At 35.6% G+C, this 22,894-nt stretch overlaps 1 protein-coding gene across 3 annotated transcripts in view; it reads left to right on the top strand.

The window, feature by feature from the left end:
- Positions 1-22,894, top strand: part of LOC120422283 (uncharacterized) — a 211,033-nt gene that overhangs the window by 136,963 nt on the left and 51,176 nt on the right. For 2 of the 3 annotated variants that reach the window (XM_052710157.1, XM_052710158.1), the window contains exon 7: positions 1,165-1,209. The exons of the other annotated variant lie outside the window; for it this stretch is intronic. In XM_052710157.1, the coding sequence (XP_052566117.1) occupies positions 1,165-1,209 (45 nt within the window). The remainder of the gene's footprint in view (positions 1-1,164; positions 1,210-22,894) is intronic. 3 annotated transcript variants of the gene reach the window in all.

Raw genomic sequence — 22,894 nt, 5'->3', positions numbered from 1 at the left:
AAGGCACCAAAAAAGTTTCAGTCGAATTAAAAAATACAAAAATTAAAATTCTAAAAAAAGACCGATTTGTTAGAGAATTGCTCTAATAAAAGAACTTTTTTTTGCACAAATGTGAAGTAAAAACAAAATAAGTTTTTTTTCTGAGTAGCTTTAATAATTTCCAACAACTTTGCTGAAGATATCAAGTCGATCAGAATGTTTGTTCTCAAAATATTTGATCAATTATTTCAACGGAATTTAATTTATTTTTGTAGCTCCCAAAACTGATTGTCATCTTTGATAAAAGAAAATAATGTTAAATTCACATAAAAGCCCAAGTACAAATAAATTATTTCTGAAAAATTGCTCGTTCTGATCATAATTTTGACTGTTGGCGCTTGATCACTTTTTATTTCAATGCCATTTGAATAAGCTAATCCATTCTGTAGCCGAAATAGTGGTTATGAGTTCTAAGTAAAATTAAAATATATATGATCTTCAGTATATTTTTTTAAAAGTTTCAACCTCAGACTAAGTTAAAATTGATTCACAACATTTTTTTTTCCAAAATTAATCTATATGCAATTGCAAGTGCAAATATTTCGCACAAAGTTCACCAATCATACAATACTAATACTTTTCTTCAAACAAAATCAAACTGTTTTGATTTAATTTCAGATTTGTCAAATTGTTTTTTTCTTTTCGTAGATTTATAAATATTTTGTTAACATTTTTGTCGATTTCTGACATATTTTATCTATTGAAGTATATCATTCAGCTTTAAGCTATTTTCTTCTCCATCAAAAACATCTCCTTAAAATAAGATTGCTCTAAACTGCTTGACCGTAGAGAAACGGTTGAGCTTTCAGTTTCCGCATCCACATTTTGTTCTGCCAACCTCCTTCAAAACCATGCCCCCAGGTATCCCCCATGCTTTCTCTCTCCATTTCCAATTACTTTTCTCATGTGCACCAGAGCGCACCCGCGCTGACCGTTTAAGGATTAATGTTTTCCAATTTATTTTCCAATCACACTTGAACCGCTTTCCGACCATCGTCGTCATCGCCGTCACCGTCCATGGGTCCAACGTCAACCATCAACTCTACTACTACTACCACTATTTGCTACTACTAACCTGCGTCTTCGAACTAAACCAAACAAAAAATCGCAAAAAAAATCCTAAAGGAAAATCAAACTGGACTGGAAGCTTTCGCCAAAATGCACCTTCAAGTAAACTCATTTTTTCCAACTTTTCGCTTGTGTTACACTTTTTACTCTCTTTCTCATATATAAAAAATACTCATTCGATTTAGAAACCAACCAGCAATTTTTATTCCACCACAAGTACTAGGAACGAACAAGCAGAGACTAACCAGTGAAATTTTTACTCGATAGAAAATAATATAAAACGAATTTAGAATGAACACACTTACAAAAAAACTCACAATCTCACCAACAAACGAAACGACACACGGAGACAACTTTTGTGCTTTTTTTCATGGAGCCAATTCCAGAGGCTGCCACTCCCACCACCAAACGAAAGGATTACAATGAATTTCCTTCTTCCCAAACCCACCCCGATCTCATCCAAACACACATACAGTCTACTACACAACTTTTGAGCCATTTTTGCACGAAAACATGCTCCTCCCTAACACATTATTAGAACCACCCTATACGAACCAACAACCAACGCGTTGGCTAAGAAGCTTTCGAGAGGCATTATGGCAAAGGAAGCAAAAGTTTTCCCCATTCAAGTGGTTTCCATTGATTGGTTTTAACTTCTATGTACCTACGACAAACTTTCAAGAAGTTTGCTAAAGCACCAAGGTTTTGCGCAAGAATCGTTATGTTTGTAACTGGGTAACGATGAATTGAAAATTGAGGCATAACATGAAACCCGCTCATAAAACAAACTTAAAACATTACGTTTCAGTTTCTAAGCAACCTTATTTCGAATCGGTAGAACAAAAAATACCAACAATTTTAACCTTTTAACCTAAGTGTTTGATCGATTCCATAAAAAAATACTTTAAAGGTATTGGGGTCCTTTTCGACCCCAAACTTTAAAAAATCGTCAAAAATCCAGTTTTTGACCGATTCCGGTACTTTTAGTCACAAATGAAAGCTTAGGACGTCCCCTTTCCAAAACCGAACTAGAAAATCGGATTTGGTCACTGTGGTCACCGGGAGTCGATCGTTATCCTTCAAATAATATGAATTTTATTCAATTAAAAAAGTTCTACCAACAGTATCTTTCAAGTTTTAAAGGTTTCACTACACAGTAAAAAAATGGTAATATTACATCTTGTCACTGTCGTGCTAACTTGTCGTTCGTGCATTTTGAGCCAAATTAAGGTAAAAACGCCATTTTGTGCAGCTCAAAATGCCTTACCTTTTAACCATCACAGATCCCCGAAAATCGATTTCAATCCTGAGATATTGAAAAAAAACGAGTAATAACTCCGTTCATTTTTGTCACTTTTCATATGAAAGAAGGTTTAATCTTGTCGTTCTATATTGATAAACCCTGAAAATTGATGTGCGACAAAGGGCCACAGGGATTTCAGGTCTGAACTCGGGACTCCGGCAACCAAATTCAACCAAACTTCAGGAAAATGCACGGAATAGTCAACCAATCAAAACGTGTTAGTTATTGTTTACATTGCGTGCTCTCGTTTTTGTTTATTCAAGGTCAAACACTGAAACATGTTTTCTCGGAACGTCAAGAAGACGACGTGTGACAAGTTAGCACGACAGCGTTGATTTGGGTATATGTCAGTGTGTGTAATTTTACCACTGGAAATGTTTAATTTTATCTCTTTTCTGAAGTAATGTCACTTAAAGGTAATAATTCCAAAACGTTTAAGCTGCTCTCTAAACCATATCCGGTTTCATCTTTGCTACTATTACCCTTTCCTGTTGTATCGTTCACTACAAAAGTTTTCTATGTGTTTATCTTATAATCACGTTCCGCTAAACCCCAGCAGTGCCCTAGAAGAATCATAAAAATTTCAACATTTCACTTTGTACTCTCAATCCTTTGCAACTCCTTCCAAAAAAACGCGACCCCTTTGATCAAATCCACAGCTATTCCAAAGAAACGACGCGCATAAAGAAAATCCACCCTCCGCCAGCTGGAAAATTATGTCTCTTTTATGTAAACTACTGTTCTTTTCATCCCCTTCCCGCCACGTGGCGGAAACCACGTGCCATTACTTTGTCAAGCTGCAAGTGCTTAAAGTGGAAAACTTTCCCACGGTGACAAAATTTCACGCAAGATTTGCGTAAATTTTCTCCTGAACACCCCACCTTAACGGTACCCAAGTTTAGTAAGAAACTTTTTTTTTCTTGGCTGTCTTATTTTTTGCACTTTGGGCAACGAGCTGCAAACGAGCATGTCTAATTCAATTCACTGAGGGAAAACACCCCTTCTGCTAAAGCACTGGGTGCTGCATTCATGAAGTTGGGTTCTTTATGCAAACAGAAATCAAGCATGTAGAGAAATGCAAACTTGAGTACGGATCGATTCTGTGTCTTTGGCAAAAATGTAGATCTTGATTTTAACAATCTGTAAAAAAAATACTTTTGCGGTACTCAGTACTTCCATTATATTTAAATCTGAGCTTTTTAAGCCAGAGTTAAAACAAATTTTCAGCAGAACCACCATTCGAAAGGTAGTTTTGTCTATTCCATCGAGGGAAGCCTTCAAGCAAAACGATGTTCTACAAAATAAAGTAGTACACCCAAAACTGGGCAGCGCTAGTCAGTGAGAATAATTGCCTCGAGACGACTATTAACGGACACAGAGAACACAGCTCGCGCTAGGTGAAATAATTATTCTCTCGAGGTTAATTTGCAAAAAAAAGTTCATCTGTCAAAAAAAAAACCAAGAGTGTAGACAACGGGAATCGAACCGGAAACCTTTGACACACTAACTCAGTGACTTAACTGGCTCGGCCACCACAGCAAGGTGAACAAGTAGTGGACAGATGTATTGTTCCAACTAACGAATGAACACTTTTGTTATGATGGTGTGAGTTGGAAGCATTATTTTTTCGATTTTGGCACTAAGCCCTCAGTAAGTTTTTAGGGGACGATTCTCTCGAATTGGAGTTTTGGAGAACAATATTTTCATTATTTAATAAAATTTTATGTAATATTACACCCAAAAATGTGTAGCTCATAAGCATTGTTATGTCGCCACTTTACCACGTTGGTTCATTCATATAAATCTCAGTGCAGTTTTGATAGTTGGCTTAACAACACAGATATATAAGAATTTTTCTGATCGTTTTAGTGGCTTGGATAAAAGTGCTAGAATTATTCAGGACCGTTCAGAAAAAAAGTGATGTTGAATTCCTAAATTTCATAAATAAAAAAATAAAAAAAAAGTTTTTCTGGACATCTTTTGAGCTAAAGAGAAGTACAAGTTTGTAAAACATTTACCACCGAGTAAGAATTTTTAGAAGAAAAAAAAATGGTTTTATGAAGAAGTGGATATCTCACAAGAGAAAAATGTTTAACCTCATTTTTTTTGTAATCGAAATGTTCTTCACAATTATTCTGAAAAAATCAACCATCGTCGAATAAAAAAAGCATATAATTTTCCATCTATTGATTTTTTTAGGAGATCACAAAATTTAATCCTAGAAACATTAACGATTAGAACTAAACCAATTGAAGTTTTCTTAGAATCACCTAAACAGAACCTAATTTTTAAGTGCTGATAAGATTTCTAGCACATTCGAAAAAAAACATTTGGAAAATTTTAAACTAGCGATTAATTAGACAAAAAGGCCAAAAAATGAAAGATAGGTGTTGCAAAAAAGACTCTTTCTCCATATAGAGAATTTGCAGCAAAGCTAAAAGACACATTGTGCCACCTATGAACAAATAGCGTAAACCTATGATTTTTCGAAAAAATGTGTTTTAACCTTCAAAATCAACTTTTTTATTGAACTTATGCCGGATTCGGATGAGAAAAATTATTTCCAACAATTTGGTGTATAACTTTCCAATATTTGTTTGATTTTTCTATGAGAAAACTGGAAACTTAGAAAAAAGATAGTAATTTGGACTATTTGGCAAGAAAGTCTGTCAAAAATCAATGAAAATTGTTGAATATACGTAAACACATCTGTTATCATTTATATAACTGTTTATTTCTTTGATATTTACGGGGAAACTCATTTTTTAGTGTTCCAAAACATGTTTTTTAAAGAAAAAGTTCACAAATTTTTGTGCGCCCAAAAAATGATGTTCATTATTTTAAAGCAAAAAAATTTTCTCGTCTTTTGCAACTAGTTTCATTAAGATTGATGCAGGGAATCATGAGAAATAAGCGATTTTGTTCCAGCAGAAAGGAATACGATTTTTGGCAAGTAACCCCATTTCGGCGCCACCTACATTTGAAACACAGTCGCGCTGCAAAACCTCAATAAAACTCTTAACTTTCTCGTTTAACAATTATTTATTAACCCCTGCCTCGCCCACATGGCATTGACCTTCGCACTTAGCGTCCTCTTCTTCTCTCCGTCACAAAGCACTTCTTTAGCAGTTCAATCTTCTCTTCCTCCTCCTGAACACGACCAATAACCAACACTTCACCGCTCGTCTACACGTTCTTCAGCAGCAAACCTGCACCGCGGCCTCCCGCCGCACGCGTTTAGCCGGCCAGAGTTGTTCCGCTGCACGCTTCGGCTGGAATCTGTCGGCACTCCGGGCCAGGCTTGCCACAAATACAGATTTTTCAGCACAGACCCGAAACACAAACGAATTTTTTTTTACAGTTAAAATAAATTTGAGCAGTTTTTGTTAAATTGGCCAAAAAGATAAACATTGTTAGCATCTTTTGGCATGTTCAGTTTTTGGTAAGAATATTATTCTTTAAAGTTATACTCGATTAAGTGTTTGGTATGTGCCAAAAAAATCTGTATTTGTGGCAAGCCTGCTCCGGGCTGCCGTCGTCCGCCAGGAAGTGTCCGATCCGTGTCGTGGCAGTTGTTGGCCACCGTAGAGATCCGGATGAGTTCGCGAATGCCGCAAGAATCCGGTTTTCGAACGCCGCGAGAATTCGGACAACCGCGAAGATGCCTTTCGCTTGCTTGGATCGCTGGGAACTAAGCAAACCCGCAGCGCTGAGCAGGGTTCCCAGGTTGTCAGATGAATCTGGGAATGGCAGATTTTTCAAGTGTCAGCCAGAATAAAGATTCAGCCTTCTCTGTGCCAGATATTGACAGATTTTGCCAGATTTTTCATTTAATGCCCATTTTGAACAAATATTTGATTAAAATGAGTCAATTCAATTGAAGATCATAAAATTCAGAATGAGTTTTTCTTAAAGTAAATGTAAATTCAACATTTTTTAAAGCCAAAAATCAGTTAAACCATCTGAATTCTACAAACTTTTGAATTAATTCATGTACTACATCAACTTCATCTTTCAGAATTGTTAGATTTTCTTCTGCCAGATTTTTCCAGATTTTTAATCGATACTTTGCCAGATTTTTCAAATTTTGCCCTGGTAACCCTGGCTCTGAGAGATGTCAAACCATCCGATCCGATCTCTTTGATTCTCTACGCTCTCCTCTCCTTCACTTGTTCGCTCTCCCGCTAATTGCCGTTCAAGAGCCAAACGACATGCGACACCTAGTGTTGAGTAGCAGAACAGAGCGAAGAATGTCGATTGAAATTTCCACCCTTTGAGGTTATGTATGCGAATTCTGTTTTGTTAAATTCCAGCGTTCAAAACAACTTTTGAGCAAAAATTCAAGCTGATGCTTAGTTATTTTTTGATGCTCTATCATTTTGAACAATATTATTTTTTCAAAATAATATTTTTTCCAAATTTTTTTTATTGCGTTAATTTATAGAGGGCAAAAAGTTTACACTCGTACTACTTGAATTTTTCTCAAAAGTTGTTCTAAGAGCTGTAAATTCAATTTTAAATTTGCATTCCTATGTAACCGAACAGCTTTGCGCCTTCTGTCGGAATTTTTGAGCTTTTAATCGCGAATTTGCAGCCGAAGTTCTTGCCGGAAGTCGGTTGCTGGTATTCGCGATTAAAAGCTCAAAAATTTCGACAGATGGCGCAAAGCATCGAAGAATGACGATTCAAATTTTCGCTGTTCGGTTACATAGGAATGTAAACTTAAAATTGAATTTACAGCCGTTAGAACAACTTTTGAGAAAAAATTCAAGTAGTACGAGTGTAAACTTTTTGCTCTTTATAAATTAATGCAATAAAAAAAATTTGGAAAAAAAATATTTTGAAAAAATAATATTGTTTTAAATGATAAAGCATCAAAAGTTAACAAAGTATCAGCTCGAATTTTTGCTCAAAAGTTGTTTTGAAAGCTGGAATTTAACAAAACAGAATTCGCATACATAACCTCAAAGGGCGGAAATTTCAATCGACATTTTCTTGAACGGCAATTGGTGAGGTCGTGTTGACGTGTAGAAGATGCACGTTTATGGAGATATGTTTGTTATTTGTGGATCTTTCAATAACTGGAGTTTTTTTTTGAAAAGGTCCAATAAACCAAATTTTCAGTTTTTGCTTTTTGGGTGTTTTTTAATACCCCTGACTCAAAGCGGTTTAAAAAACACCCAAAATGCAAAAACTTGAAATTTGGTTTGGACCTTTTAAAAAAACTCCAGATAATATTCAAGTGCGTACAATAATGTTTTCTTCCAATTCAGCTCAAATTACCACACAAATTTACAAAGACAAAACGTTACATAGGCTCAACTCGATCAAACGTAAAATTCTCAAGATTGAAAATTTTATTTTTAGTTTCCAATAACGAGGATTACCTACAAATATCCATTAAAGTGGTTCAAATTTTACGATTTGCCCCCAAATAATATACCGAAACTGAAAAAGTTACTTTCCCCACACAAAATCGTATGGAAAGTGTACTTGGCTTAGCGCGCTCAAGTTTTTATCCGATCGAACTTATTCGATATTTTAGCTCAGTACACTCAAACAGTTCAGCTCTATACACAGCTAAAAAAATAGTAATCCAGCTGCATGTAAAAGGCCTTCGTGTAAAACAAATATTGCATTATTTATGCCATTTTATGTGATTTTACACCCTGAAATATGTAGCCCATCAGTATGGGAAACCTACTTGACCGAAATGTCAAGCTCATATATGCGTTTATCCTTACAACTTTTCACCGGTCTGATGGCCGAGTGGGCTAAGGCGCCAATCCTTACCGTTGCTGCTGGGTTGAATCCCGTCGGTTGCAACTTTTTTTATGTTTTCAAAACATGTACATGCAGTGTGTAATATTAAGTGTTTATTTTGACGAAGGTGATGTGCATCGATTTTATCGATTTGTGCGATTTTACCATCGGATTTTTTGCTGTGTACAGATGGTGAAATCTCCATTTTGAACCACTCTAATGTCCATCCGCATAACGCTACACCCCTTTGTTTGTTAAGGCCAATTTATATTCCGGTTCCGTTTTTATGTTTTGACGTCCGGTACATGCTTGGTTCAGCTATCTGAACTTTGAGCCTGGGCTCAAGTTCTGAACGAATGCCATCCGGAAGAAGATATCCTTCCCCGTAGTCGCTGTCCTGTCCATCCTTGCTGTGAAGCATGAGTGCGATTCATTGCAACGCTGCTCGTTTCCTACGAAATGGGTCACGCCAGGGCGTCAAGAAGCTCGGTACGGTTGGACGAGATTCATGAACTCTGGCCCTCGTCTTGGCCTCCGAACCTAACGCCCCCATCGGAATACGTAATAACGTTCAGGGGTTTATCGTTTGGTCGCACTTACTGTCTTCCTTATCCGTGTGCTGGCTTGGAGATTTTTCCTCCGCTGGCAGTTATAAGCGTGTGAATTTATGGTCCAATAACAAGTGGATAAACGGTCGAGTACTGGCAAAAGTGCAACAGCTTCTTTTTCTTATCAACCGTAAAATTGGCAGTTCGAAGTGGAAGTGCTTTTATTCAATATACATCGTAAAAGGGCAATTGATCAGCCAAAGTTATTGATGGACGTGTCACACGTGACTTGAGATGTACTTTGTTTTACTTTTTCGAAAGAGGTCAATGAACGGTAATATCCTGGAATGGCACTTAGGGCGGTAGATCGGGATTTCTCTAGTACGGACCAATGCAACTGATGATTATTTCCCTCCTGTACTAGATTGCTTAGTATAGAGAGCTATCGTTAATACGTCCTGTAATGCCGGCCCCAATACAGGGAAAGATTTACGTTTTTTTTATAAACGTAAAAACTTCTCTTGAAACAAAGTAACAACCTTGAGCTACATTTCCATTCTTTCCAACCTGGTTGTATCCATTCAACTGTGTGCCATCTTTTTGTGTGCACGTAATTCGAGCAATGAATTTATTACCCAGCATTTGTGACGGCAGTAGCAGCGTTGGCACAGTCACTTCATCATCGCGCAGAAAATCTTTTTAATTCGAGTTGTTTGTTTAACTTTGGCCCTGACATTATACGACCAGACCAGACCAGGCCAAGCCGCAGTCTTTTGTGCAGAGACCGACAGCTATGATGGCCATTAAAGACCAAAACTCATAATCTCCTGTTTATAACGTCTGCCGCCATAGCCATCGTCGTGTGTTTCAAAGCGAATAACTATGGCGCAAGAAAGTATGCAACTGTAGGCAACTTCATGAACAATGGAGAAAGTCAGTTTTCTTGCGCGGAGGAGAAAACTTTTACGCGCTTCGACGCTTTGTTGGCATCGTGCTCTCCCAGGTAGAAGAACGCCATACAAGTCCTGTGCCGAAGTGGGTACTAGAAGCTCCTCAGGGGGGAATAAAACTGTGCTAAACGGATTGTTGAGAATTTTGCTTCTATTGTGAATAAGGTTAGTTCGCTTAATGTTAAAGTTGGAAATAATAACCGCAAAAATGTGTACGGAAATGTTTTTTCTCACAGAAAAAAAACCAAGACGTAACAATTTCTCCCTCAAAAAAGTTATCAGTACAAATCGATTTTAATGCTAAACCAAATGTAGTTTTACCGCTTTTATCCGAAACATTTAGATTGTTATGATAAAAAACCCATGTATTTTCAAAATTTCGCAAATGTCATCATTTTTGCAAAAAACATTTACTTTTTTTATTCATGTGCATTTTAGTACAGGACTAGGAAAAACTAGAAAATCTTGTTTCTTTTGATCATTATAATTTTTTGTACTGTAGTCTAAATTAAGCCGTTTACTGCATCATTAAACTAAGACCTGATTTCAACAATAGAAAAAATAATGTATTGGATGGATCAGAAAATTTAACGAATGTTAATTTTTTATCATCGGTCCAAAAATTTGTTAGATTTTATTATCTAAATATTTTACGCTTTTGGTTGACACTCAGAAAACCCCCTTTTCCGGATTGTTTTTTTCTATCAAGGGCAACAATTGCCATTGGCTCAATTTTCAACGTTTTTGAAACAAATTGATACGAAAATTTGTGAACTGGTAAAAAAACAATAAATTTTTATAGAAAAAAAAAACAAAACAAAGCTTTTGAAGTAGATGTAACTATAAAAACAAACTTAATCCACCTATGTGGTTGAAGCCTTCCTCACTCATTACCAAAAATGGGTGATATGATGGGACACAAATTATATCTATTTTTTAGATCTGGAATAAAATGTACATAAATATCACTTAAGTGGCCATATCTCGAGACAGGGTTGCTAGATCTTCAATATTTTGGACTCGTTGGAAAGGTCTTTTGATAACCTAACCAACGATGGGTCGAATGGTGGATCCAGACATAGTTTACATACATTTAAGTGGGATCCGGCTTCCAAATAGTACATAAATAACTCTTAAGTGGACATATCTAGAGACAGGGTTGTCTGGAATTTGTGATTTTTTGTCAAAAAGTCGGGAAAAGTCGGGAATCCCAACCCCCAATTATTTTCGAAATCTTGAAAATTATTTTAATATTTTGTACAATTTTAATTTAAATTCACTCAATTCTTCCTAAGGAACTTACTTTACATTTAAGGTTCCTTTCACTATTTCAATCTATTTGAGAATGTAGCGGTTATTTAAGACATTAAAATTTTTATTATTTTTGTAAATCTATCATGAGTTAATATCTATCTTAAAACAACAACAACATTAATAAAAACTAAGACAAAAAAGCCTAATTTTAAAGATTATGGCCGGTGTCAAGTCATCATTCTGTTGCATTTTATCATATGAGTTTTTTTTTTTGTGGTAATTTTTTTTTATTGTTTAACTAAATTCATGACATGCCCCAGTTTTGCACGCCACGGTTTTGCGTTGCCCCGGTTTTGATTCGTCCAGCTGCCTCGTTTAAGCCAAGGGAATGATGGAAAGAGAGGAATCACAAATCCGTATAAATAATTTCAAGATTTTTCAGGTGTAAACCGAAAACGCGATAAAAAATTAAAGTGGAAGAATAAGGCTTTTAACTGCTTATTGAATTGTCTATGTACAGGACGCCGCACTGTTTAATAATTTTCTGACATACATTCAATTTTGCAGTCCAAATCCAGTCATTGAATTGGAAAAATAAAATTATTTTTCAAATTTTCTTTTCTTGATTTGTGTGCACCTACGTCGAAGACCAAGATTGTTTACTTTTTGCTCTTTGGTCTGACAGTCTTGGTCTGACAGATTTGGTCTGACAGCTTTATCATGGATTTTGGTCTGGTCTAGGCGAGGGATAGGACACAGCACCTTCCTGGTTTAAGCACGGTCTAGTGCTTGACTGAAGCACAGAGCTTATGGGATTTTTGCTATATGGGAGACATTGGCTTTAATTCTGTGAAAAATGATGCAAACATCAAAAAGTTATAGTGTTTTGGAATCGGGATGATGTCAGCTATCCATTTATTTTAAAATTTCATGAAAATTTTCACAAAATACGAATTTTTCCTGTATTTTTAAAATGCAATGTTTCTCGAAAAAAAACTCAAAATTATTGTTATTGCAAATAGGTATCAAATGATTGGAATTTTTTCATGCATTTCGAATGTTAAATCACTTTTTTTTAACATTCCAAATTTTCACAAAACTACGTATTTTCGAAAAAAATACTCAAAATTTGTGTGATCGGGATTTTTCATACATTTAGAATGTAATAACATTTTGTTTTTAAAAATACTCAAAATTTCACAAACAACGTATTTTCGAAAAAGTACTCAAATACTCAAAATTTCCGTTTTTACAATGTGGGTATCAAACGATCCGGATTTTTTCATGCATTTTGAATGAAATAACATTTTTTTGAAACTATTCAAAATTTTCACAAAATTACGTATTTTCAAAAAAAAAATACTCTAAATTTCCGTTTTTACAATGTGGGTATCAAACGATCCGGATTTTTTCATGCATTTTGAATGAAATAACATTTTTTTGAAACTATTCAAAATTTTCACAAAATTACGTATTTTAAAAAAAAAAAATACTCTAAATTTCCGTTTTTACAATGTGGGTATCAAACGATCGGGATTTTTTTATACATTTCGAATGTAATAACAACGTTTTTTTGTAAATACTCAAAATTTTCACAAAATTACGTGTTTTCGAAAAAATACTAAGAATTTCCGTTTTCACAATGTTAAATCAATTATTTTAAAACAGTTAAAAATTTAAACAATACTACGTATTTTCGAAAAAAAAACTCAAAATTTCAGTTTTTACAATACGGGTATCAAACGATCGGGATTTTTACATACATTTCAAATGCAATAACATGCAATGCAATAACAACACTTATTAAAAATACTCAAAATTTTCACAAAACTACTTACAAATGTATGCAAATATTCCGATCGTTTGATACCCGTATTGTAAAAACTGAAATTTTGAGTATATTTTTTTCGAAAATACGTAGTATTGTTTAAATTTTTAACTATTTTAAAATAAATGATTTAACATTTGAAATGTATGAAAAAAAACTGATCATTTAATACCCATATTGCAATAACAATATTTTTTGGTTTCTTTAGGCTGGTACAAATATTTTTAAAAGTTTTTGTCACCCCCCCCCCCCCCCCCCCCCTTCAAAATTGGCCCGAAAAATCAGGGGGCAAAAAAAATATTTTTACAATAAACTTCAAAATTTCAATGAAAATTCAAGTGCAACCAACTGAAATCAAATTAAAATACATTCTCCTGCGTTTAAAATCATTTTTAGCATGTTTGGATTTCTTAAAAAATCTTAAGATTTTTTGAAAATTTTCGATGCAAAATCTTTTTTTTTCGATACAATTTTTGTTTTTGTCAGATCATAGATTTTTTGAAAACTAATGATTGCAAAACAACTGAACTAGTGTAAAATGCATTTTAAAACACTTTTTTCATTTAAATGTGAAGACTATGGCTTGTTATTTAAATTATTATATTTTTTTATTTTTTTTGCCCCCCCCCCCCCCCCCTTGACCTCGGCCAGGGCCGAGGGACAAAAACTTTTTTAAATATTTGCATCGGCCTTAGAGAGAAAAAAAGACATTTTCAAAATAAAGGAAAATACGTATTTTTGTGAAAATTTTCATGAAATTATAATTTTAATGGATAGCTGACATCATCCCGATTCCAAAACACTATAATTTTTTATGTTTGCATGATTTTTCATACGATTAAAGCCAATGTCTCCCATATAGCTAAAATTTCATAAGCTCTGTGCCTCGGTTATGCACTCCTCGGTTTTGCATCCCACATATGCGGTGCCAAACCGAGGCATGTCTGTAGTAATTTCCAATATCTTTTTTACAAATGTTTCTCTTGAACTTTTTTGTGAGTACGGGTAAATAATTATAGATAAAGCTCGATTTTAGTAATGGGGAAACTTAAATATCGAATAAAATCCAATCGTTGTTCGTTCTGAATGAAACAATTGACAAAAAAAAAAATTCGTTTTGAAAACAGGAAAAGTATTGAAATTGCAAAAAAGTATTCAAGAAATTTTGGTTTAAGTTATTGCAAATATATTTAAAGAATTTGTTTCTTTAAACAATTCGCATAAAAAAGTGGTGGATTTTTCATTGAAAAAAATTAAAACTGTTTTATACTGACAACTATTTAAATCAAAATTGATTAAAAAATCCAACATAAAATTAAATTTAAAACGGAACTTTGATAAAATCATTTTTAACCAACTGAACAAAAATAATTATGTTTTGATTTTAAGAAAATTGTCAACAGTTTGATTTGTTAAAATTCATTAAAATATTTCTTCGATGGTTGATAGCGACTATTTTTAAAGAGTTTTTTGTATCAAATCATTCTTTAGATAAGAAATGTCTATTATTTGAGTTTCTGGAAAAGTCGGGAATTTGAAAATGGGATTTGAGTGGTCACCCTGTAAATTTCGAAACCTTCACGGTACAGCGATGGTTGACTCTGTAGCTTTTGCATAATTTGCATTCCTTTTCCAGCAAATACTCTCTATGCACTGAACCTTCTCGTTAGATTTAATTTTGACACAGACAAATCTGAATAAGTTATTTAAATAAAGTTCTCAAAATTGATATTTTTAAACTTTTCATCGAAATTTGTTCATGTAAGGTTGCAAAATTCGTTAATTTCTGTAATAGTTTTATCTTCACTGGTCGCGGTTCCAACCAGGTACCTTATCGCACCCCTCTGACAGCTTAGATAGCTTTCTCCGGGGGTCCTAAATATTGCACATGCTTAAAATGTGCATGAAAATGTGCCCTCCCGGCGGTGGAAATAATCAGATGAAAAAAAAACCGTTCTGCACCATAAAATGGAAATGCAGCACAGGCAGTGGTAGTGGTTTTCTGCAGAATCGCTCGGAGCTTTTGCATTCCAAATTAGAGGAAAACAGAAAATAAACCCAGCTAACTTCCCCCCCAGCTTATCAGCGACTCTTCATCTAAACTTTGTATGGAGGGGGAAGCAACAACAAAAAAAGCAACTCGTCGCATGTGCCAACGGCATTCCAACTGTGGTGCACTGATTGTTTTCCACCTTTGCTCAGGTAGTAACGGCAAAACGAGGAGGATTAGCTCACTTGGCCACTCTGACTCTGATTCTGGTAATACCCAATTTCAGAAATAAGCTTTTCCTGTACTTTCCATGTGGAACTCTCCCACTCTTTTTTCCACTCACTTGCTAGTTGCGAGGTGCTCACCGTGGCTGCTAGGAAAACGTTATTATAATATAAATTAGAGTTTGTAGTTTTTTTCTTTTCTTTCTGAGCCGGTATTTTTGTGCCACCTTGTTTGCTGTTAAGGTGAAACAGAATAAACTGACGCTAGTCACGGAAGCAGATAGTTGCCCCGACGAAACTGCAAGTGCATGTTCTGGAACTAACCTGGCAGCAGCAACAGAAATTGCAGTACGTTTAGTTGGCACAAGAATGGAATTCTCCAAGGCTAGCAGGATCGCAGTACTGGGATTTTTTGTTGTTTTTTGCTTGAGCGAGGTATTTTTCGGAATATTTTGGCTCATTTAATCTTGACTGCCAACGAAACAATTTGTACCCTCTTGCGAGTAGGATCAAGTTCAACGGATTTAACCTTGGGGTTAATGCAAGGGTCCTTATTGCAACATAATTTCATCAATCTGTGAAATTGAGCTTCGCACAAAGTTAAAGGATTGGTTCAATCACATTCAAGAACAGTGAAATCACGTTTGTGTATTCATGATTTTTACTATCGTGCTATCTTGTTGTATGTCGGTTTTTGGCGTCCCGATAAAAACGCGTTTTGATGTTTGACCTTGAGTAAACAAAAAAATAAGGCCCACAATATTTACAATAACAAATCGTTTTGTTTGTTTGACCATTCTGTGCTTTGTCCCCAAGTTTAATTGAATTTGGTTGCCGGAGTCCCGAAATATAATTAAACATATTTGCGGTAGTCGAGCTCGTACCTGTGCCAAACGTGTTTTCACCTGAAATCTATTTGGCCAACTGTCGCACTTACATCAATTTTCATGTGTCAAGATAGCACGACAACATCTTTCATATGAAAAGTGACAAAAATGCTCACAGTTTTTTTTACGTTTTTTTAATATCTCAGGATTTACATCAAATTATAGAGATGTGTGAAGATCATAAGGTTATGGATTTAGAGTTTTTGCAAAAAGCTTCGACGATTACGATCATTTTTATTATTTGTATAGAAGAAGAAAAGATAAGGACTGTTCAAATAACTTGGAAATTAGAGGAAATTACAAAAATAATTCAAAAAAATGCAGTTCCCAAAATTCGTTTGTTTAGTTTCAATTAACAAGAAACTATTGAGCCATAGAGAAGTATAGAAAAAAATATGCAACCGAGTGATTTTTTTTGAAAAAATGATGTTTTTTTGGAAACAAATAGAAATTTTAGTCAAACAATTATTTTCAACAGACGAGTGCTATCGACTGGTGGATCAATTCTCAAATTTAGTTCTCGGCTTATCAGTCCCAGTAGCAAGTAAAACGATTTTTTTGTTTTTTATGCCCGACGTTTCGATATATATAATATCATTTTCAAGGGTTCTACAAACAAGACATAATACATGATTAAATTAAAACATACATAAATTACACAAAGCGAACAAAAAAATCTTACAAAAAATGGTTCGTCTTTTGTCAGGTGGCTTTAGTAATACAGCAAAAACAGTCACATCCTGAGGGACAACTAGCATCAATCGGCTGTACTTAATACAAATTTAGATTAAATACTATCCAAGAAAAAGAGTTGCAGTACAAAAAAAACTAACTGTAATAGAACACTTTTGCACCGAAAAAGTTCTAAAAAACACTTTCGCTGAATTCGTGTCCAACTATGGCGGAACAACGGTCAAATCTTATGCATTGCATTGGGATATCTGTTGGGTATGGACAGTGGGTACTATTTTGGGCAACAAACTATTGGGGGTTACTATTGACATTAGTGGAGGGTTGTTGTGTTTGTGTGTTGTGTAGTAAATTACAGGTTTTAAGTGTATGTGTAAGACCCCTGCATAGATCGAACTGAGTTTGTCCGTGTCAGACCGTTTGTTTACGGTCTTCTCCGTGTTGACAATATGGCAAACTTCCAAGATCGGCAGCGCACTTACTCTCCGGTGTTGATCAACGATCTTGACCTCCTCCAGATTGAAGCGGTGTTGCTGTTCCATGCAGTGGGTCTTTTCTTTTAGCCGCTCTAATTCGTAGACGGCCAATTCCTGCTGATCAGCTCCTTCCGTCAAGGTGTCCAGCTTCGTAACGTCCGTGTTTTCAGGAAGTTCGATGTTAGTCCTACATAGCTGGATTTACAGTCTTGGCAGGGGATGCGGTAGATGATCTTTGACCGCATCTCTTTGGAGATGGCATCCTTGGTGCTACTGAAGACGGCCTTGACCGTGCGCTCATTCCTTGTGGCCAACGTGACTTGTGGAAAGTCATCCCTGAGAGTTTTTCTCAAACGGGACGTTAATTGATCCACAAATACCATAGGTTTATACACGGCAGGTGTTGTAGTTGGGGTGGTTGGGTGGGTTAGTGACCTGGTGGGTGTGTTTCTTTGGTTTATGTATCGGTGTCTGAGTGTAGCTGGATAGTGGTTGACCTTAAGATGTGTCTCGATGATTTTGTCGATCTCCTCTCTCGTTAAATTCGTGCTGAATTCTCTCACCCGTCTGATGAAGTTGCTCACCATGTTCGTCTTCATGTGTAGTGGATGGCTGGAGAAGAAATCAATGAACCGTCCTGAGGCCATTGGCTTACAGTACCATTCAGTTTTTATGGTCTGGTCAGGCTGACGAACCAGAACCATGTCAAGAAATGGTAACCTTCGATCGTGTTCGACCTCACAGGTAAACTGGAGGTTGTTGTTAAAACCATTGAAGACTCCCAGTACTTCGTCTACCTTGTCCGGAGGTAGCCACGGCGTCTTTTTCAGGGGGGTAGTATTTTTTGAGAAATAGCAAGAAAACTGTCATATACATATGAAAGTGTGGAACATCCCCGTTCATTTGCGGGGCGGACGAAAATCTTTGGTCGGGAAAAATCAAAGTTATCCTCATTTGAAGTTTTTGAACTTTTTTCCTATGGGGCCAAATTTCGTCTATTTCAATTTAGTATTGTTATAAGTCTACATGGGCATGATTTATGGTTCAGATCATATGATTTCTTATGGGAAATGATGCAAGGAACATTTTTCCTGAAGCACGCAAAGTGATTGAAAATAAGGGAAAAAAGTTATAAAGGTTTTGTTGGAAATTTGGGAGATTTTCTGATAAAATTGCACACCTCTTTCCCAAAAACCGCAATGTTTTTTGATTTTCAGATCATTATTTTGATTAATTCTTTTTTGAGAAATGTTTCTGGGCCCATTGAGTATTTAAATCACTACAGAAAAGTGTAATTGATTGGGTTTCTGCTCAACTGTAAGCCACTTTTATGAATTTTGGATTTCAACCGAATCAACATATTTTTGTTTGTTTTTGTTATACCGTTTCCATTAGATTTTCACATTTGTATTAGTCTTATTAAACCTCAAAAGAGATCTCGTACTTATTTTGAGGTCAGGTGATAATATTGTAAATCAAAATCAAATCAAACCATCCACATTAACGACCCCCGGGTCTTTTGTGGTCTCTATTGCAAGTTTCTGCTCGAACCTAGGAGTCCGAAGGCTTGAATGGGGAGAGCACCCAAACCTCTTTCTACTCCAAGGAACCTTCTACCCCAGTGTTTGAACTGACGACCTTTGGATTGCGAGTCCAACCGCCGCCAGCGATTCCACCGGAGTAGGCTTGGTTTGGTGTGTTGTTTGTACTTATGGCATGGAGACGACTCCTACACCTGGAATAACTTTACGGCCTAACAACAACCAAGGCCGGGACCGACATTTTACTTCCTCATCCGATGGAAGGTTGGAGCAGATGGGAATCGAACCCAGGATCATCCGCTTACAAAGCGGACAGCGTAACCATTCGGCCACGCACTGCCACTGTGATCAATTATTTGTGTGTTTTTTAGCAAAACAATTTAATTGTTGTATTGTTCGTTGTTTCAAATTTGGATACCAGACTTGTTTAGTATGTTAAGCTCAATTATTTGAGATCAAATTAATAGATTTACATACATTTAAACTTTTTAATGATTTTTACGCAATATTTATGTTATTACCAATAATTGCAAGTTCAACTCTGTAGTTTCAATACAAATAATATAGCCCAAATGGAAATACAAATTAACAAAAGGCATAGAAATAGAAGCTCTGTAATTGTATTTACACTGCATGTCTCAATTAGATACAAAACATATCATGTGGACCATGTACTCATAAAAAAAGTGAAAATTTAATGTAAACGGTACATTTTATAACCAAAACACACAAAAATATGTTGATTCGGTGAAATCCAAAATTCATAACTGTGACATACAGTTGAGCTTAAAACCCAACCAATTACACTTTTCTGTAGTGATTTATAAACTCAATGGGTCCAGAAACATTTCTCAAAAAAGAATTCATCGAAATAATGATCTGAATATCAAAAACATTGTGGTTTTTGGGAAAGGGGTGTGCAATTTTATCAGAAAATCTCCCAAATTTCCAACAAAACCTTTATAACTTTTTTCCCTTATTTTCAATCACTTTGCGTGCTTCAGGAAAAATGTTCCTTGCATCATTTCCCATAAGAAATCATATGATCTGAACCATAAATCATGCCCATGTAGACTTATAACAATACTAAATTGAAATAGACGAAATTTGGCCCCATAGGAAAAAAGTTCAAAAACTTCAAATGAGGATAACTTTGATTTTTCCCGACCAAAGATTTTCGTCCGCCCCGCAAATGAACGGGGATGTTCCACACTTTCATATGTATATGACAGTTTTCTTGCTATTTCTCAAAAAATACTACCCCCCTGAAAAAGACGCCGTGTAGCGCTAGTACCAGGTCATCCACATACTTCTTCAACTAAAGTTTTTAATGCAAATTCTAATTTGCTATCGAAACGTGCCGCCATCAGGGGTTACATTGGGTCTGGGAGTGTGATTGAGTCATACAAAAATGCTGAAATTTGTAAGACCCAATTTCACCCCAGACCCAATGTCACCCATGATGACGGTACTCTAATGATTTTTTGATAAAGCCTCCTAAAATTTCAATTTTAACTGAAAAAACTCACGTTTATAGATTTTTTCTAAATAGTCCATGATTGTCCATGCCCGAAAATATTTTTGTTTAAGTTGAGAAAATTTCCAAAAAAAAAAATGCTTAAGAGACATTGAAGATTGGACCTCTGGTTGCTGAAAGACAGCGAATAAATCAAAAAGAAACAAGAAAATTGAAGTTTGTTTGTCTCATCCAAACATTCCCACACTATCTAATGCCAATATCTTAGCAACTTAAGATCCAATTTGCAATGTTGAATTTTTTGAGCATTCTTCTCTATTGCTCCAAAGTTGCGATTTTGTTCACTAAAACATATCAAAAAATATCAAAAATTATTTCATACGAAATTTAGATTTTTTTCAATTTGACAATTTTTTCCGTGTTTTTTTCTGAATAATCCTCTTCAATACCTACAACATCACTGAAGACAACTAATCGATCAGATTCCTTCAAAAGTTATAGATTTTCGAATATTTTCATACCGTCATTAGAGATGACGTTGGGTCTGGGGTGAGATTGGGTCATACAAAAATGCTGAAATTTGTATGACCCAATCTCACCCCAAGACCCAATGTCACATCTGATGACGGTTTCATTTTTATCTGGACATTTGCAAAATTCAATTAAGCCTTGTATGGGTGACCCAATGGAACAAAATGGCTTCTTTGGTCACAGCAAAGGACCCCACCATGTTTGAACCAAATCAAAAATGTAAATTTAACCGATTTACAGTTTTAGTGGCTAATTGTTAATTTATAACAAATTAGAAGATTTTTAGAGACATTATCGTTTCATGAGTTTTTTTTTTCGTGACAAAATGAGCAAAATGAGTTTCTGAACAAAACGTAGTACTAGGTTATTGTCAAACTCATGTTCCATTACAAAACATGTATAGTTTGCAAGGAGTGTACAAAGTTTTTTTTACAAAGCAAATATTTTCAAAACTAATGATTGCAAAACAACTGATTTTTTTATTTTTATTCAAATGTTAATACCATGACTTGTAATGCTATGTGTATTTTTTTTCTCAACATAAGAAAGAGACGAGGGATATACTGCCGTTTTACGGCGATATGATGTATACGTCACTGAGGTGATTTTGCTGTAGACACGATTTTCTGTTTTTGTTCATTTTTTCAATTTAAAATGACTAATTTATGGTCTGCTCTGTAGAAACTGTTAAAAAGTACAATAAAAATGTGGCCCCTACAAAATTTCTTGTTTTTTCCTATTCCCTACGATTTTAAAACCACAAACATCATTTGGCCGAAAAAATAGCAATAAAAAATCACTACTTTTACTTCCCAATGATGTATGTATACATTGCTCGATCAATGCAGGCTTTATTTTTTGTGCCAGCTATTTTGACAGCTGAGCGGATCCCTTTATGCATTGTCCACGTGGATACTTTAAGGGGGGGGAGGGGGAGGGCATTAGGGAGCGTTCTTTTATTACGTAACGCAGTTGGGGGGTGGGGGTCGGAGGCCGTGTTACGCTCAATACACAAATTTTAAAATTTGTATGGAAATATTGTTACGAGTGGGGAGGGGGTCTAAAAATCCGTTTTTTTGCGTTACGTAATAAAAGAACGCTCCCTTAGCGATTGTCTACGCTCCATAAACACATTTTTTGCATGAACAATTGTCCGCAAGGGAAGTGGGTGGGTCTAGAATTTTCAAAAAAGTGTCTACGTGGATGTGGATAAGGTGTCATCCATTAAGTACGTCACATTAAAATCAGCCAAAATTTACTCCACCCCCCTTGGTCACGATTTCCCTATGCTTTTAACAAGCAATGTCACGCTTGCTTAAAACCCCCTCTTCCCTCAGAACGTGACGTACTTTATGGATGACGCCTTATGGACGTCCCCTCAAGAATTAAATCGAAATAATGTATTAAAACATTGCCCAGTCTTGATTTGGTCCCAAAAACCTCAAATCAACATTCAAACAGTATTGAATTTGACTTCTATCAATTCTCAATGTATACATACATCATGATGAGTAAAATTGGCGTATACATCATTGTTTGTTTGCTTAATAAAATGGGCCCCAGAGCAGTTTTTTGAAAAATTCTTTCGTCAGGAGGTAGCTTTTAAGATTCTTTATCAGACTGTACAATAAAATTGAAAATGTCCAAAATGGCGTATACATCATATCGCCGTAAAACGGCAGTATAAACTTCAAAAGGTATTTGCAACGGCCTTACATGAAGTGTTAAAAAATCAAGATCTGCAAAATTTCAATGAGTTATGAAGAATTAATCTTCTGTAAACAATGTTATTCAAATGACTATTAATTTCAAGAAAAAATCAAACCATATTTAACAACCCAATCAGCTTATTGAAACAACTGATTCCGCCACCATTCGAGTATTTATCGACCAACACGGGTTTCTCTGTGTTTGATTGGTAAACTAATAAAGAATAAATTCTGCCATAATTGAATTACAATCCAACTGGCGAAGCAAAAATATACCACCAAGACGCTCGGGTCAATCTCCCCCGACTTCGGGTTCAATTTTGATTTGTGGCTTGAAAAGGGTGCAGAGCGAACATTGGCTCTAGACTTCGTAAGAACAGCGCATTTTGTTTTTGCTTGACGTTGCGTTTTTTTGTAGCAGCATTGATTGGATAAAGTCTTGGATTTGTTTTTTCTTCGAGAAGGGCACGCCACGAACCAGTGATTTTTAATTTTGCTTCCAAGCGAAACGAAACAAACGAATGGATTGAAATTTTTGAAAGGAAGGAAAAGTTTCGTTGGAGTCTGTGGGGTTTGATTAAAGAGAGGTTTGTGATCAGGGCCGTAGCCAGGATTT

This window comes from Culex pipiens, chromosome 3 (genome assembly GCF_016801865.2).
Source record: "Culex pipiens pallens isolate TS chromosome 3, TS_CPP_V2, whole genome shotgun sequence".
NCBI classification, from domain to species: Eukaryota; Metazoa; Arthropoda; class Insecta; order Diptera; family Culicidae; genus Culex; species Culex pipiens.
This window is presented reverse-complemented; position numbering and strand designations above follow the sequence as displayed.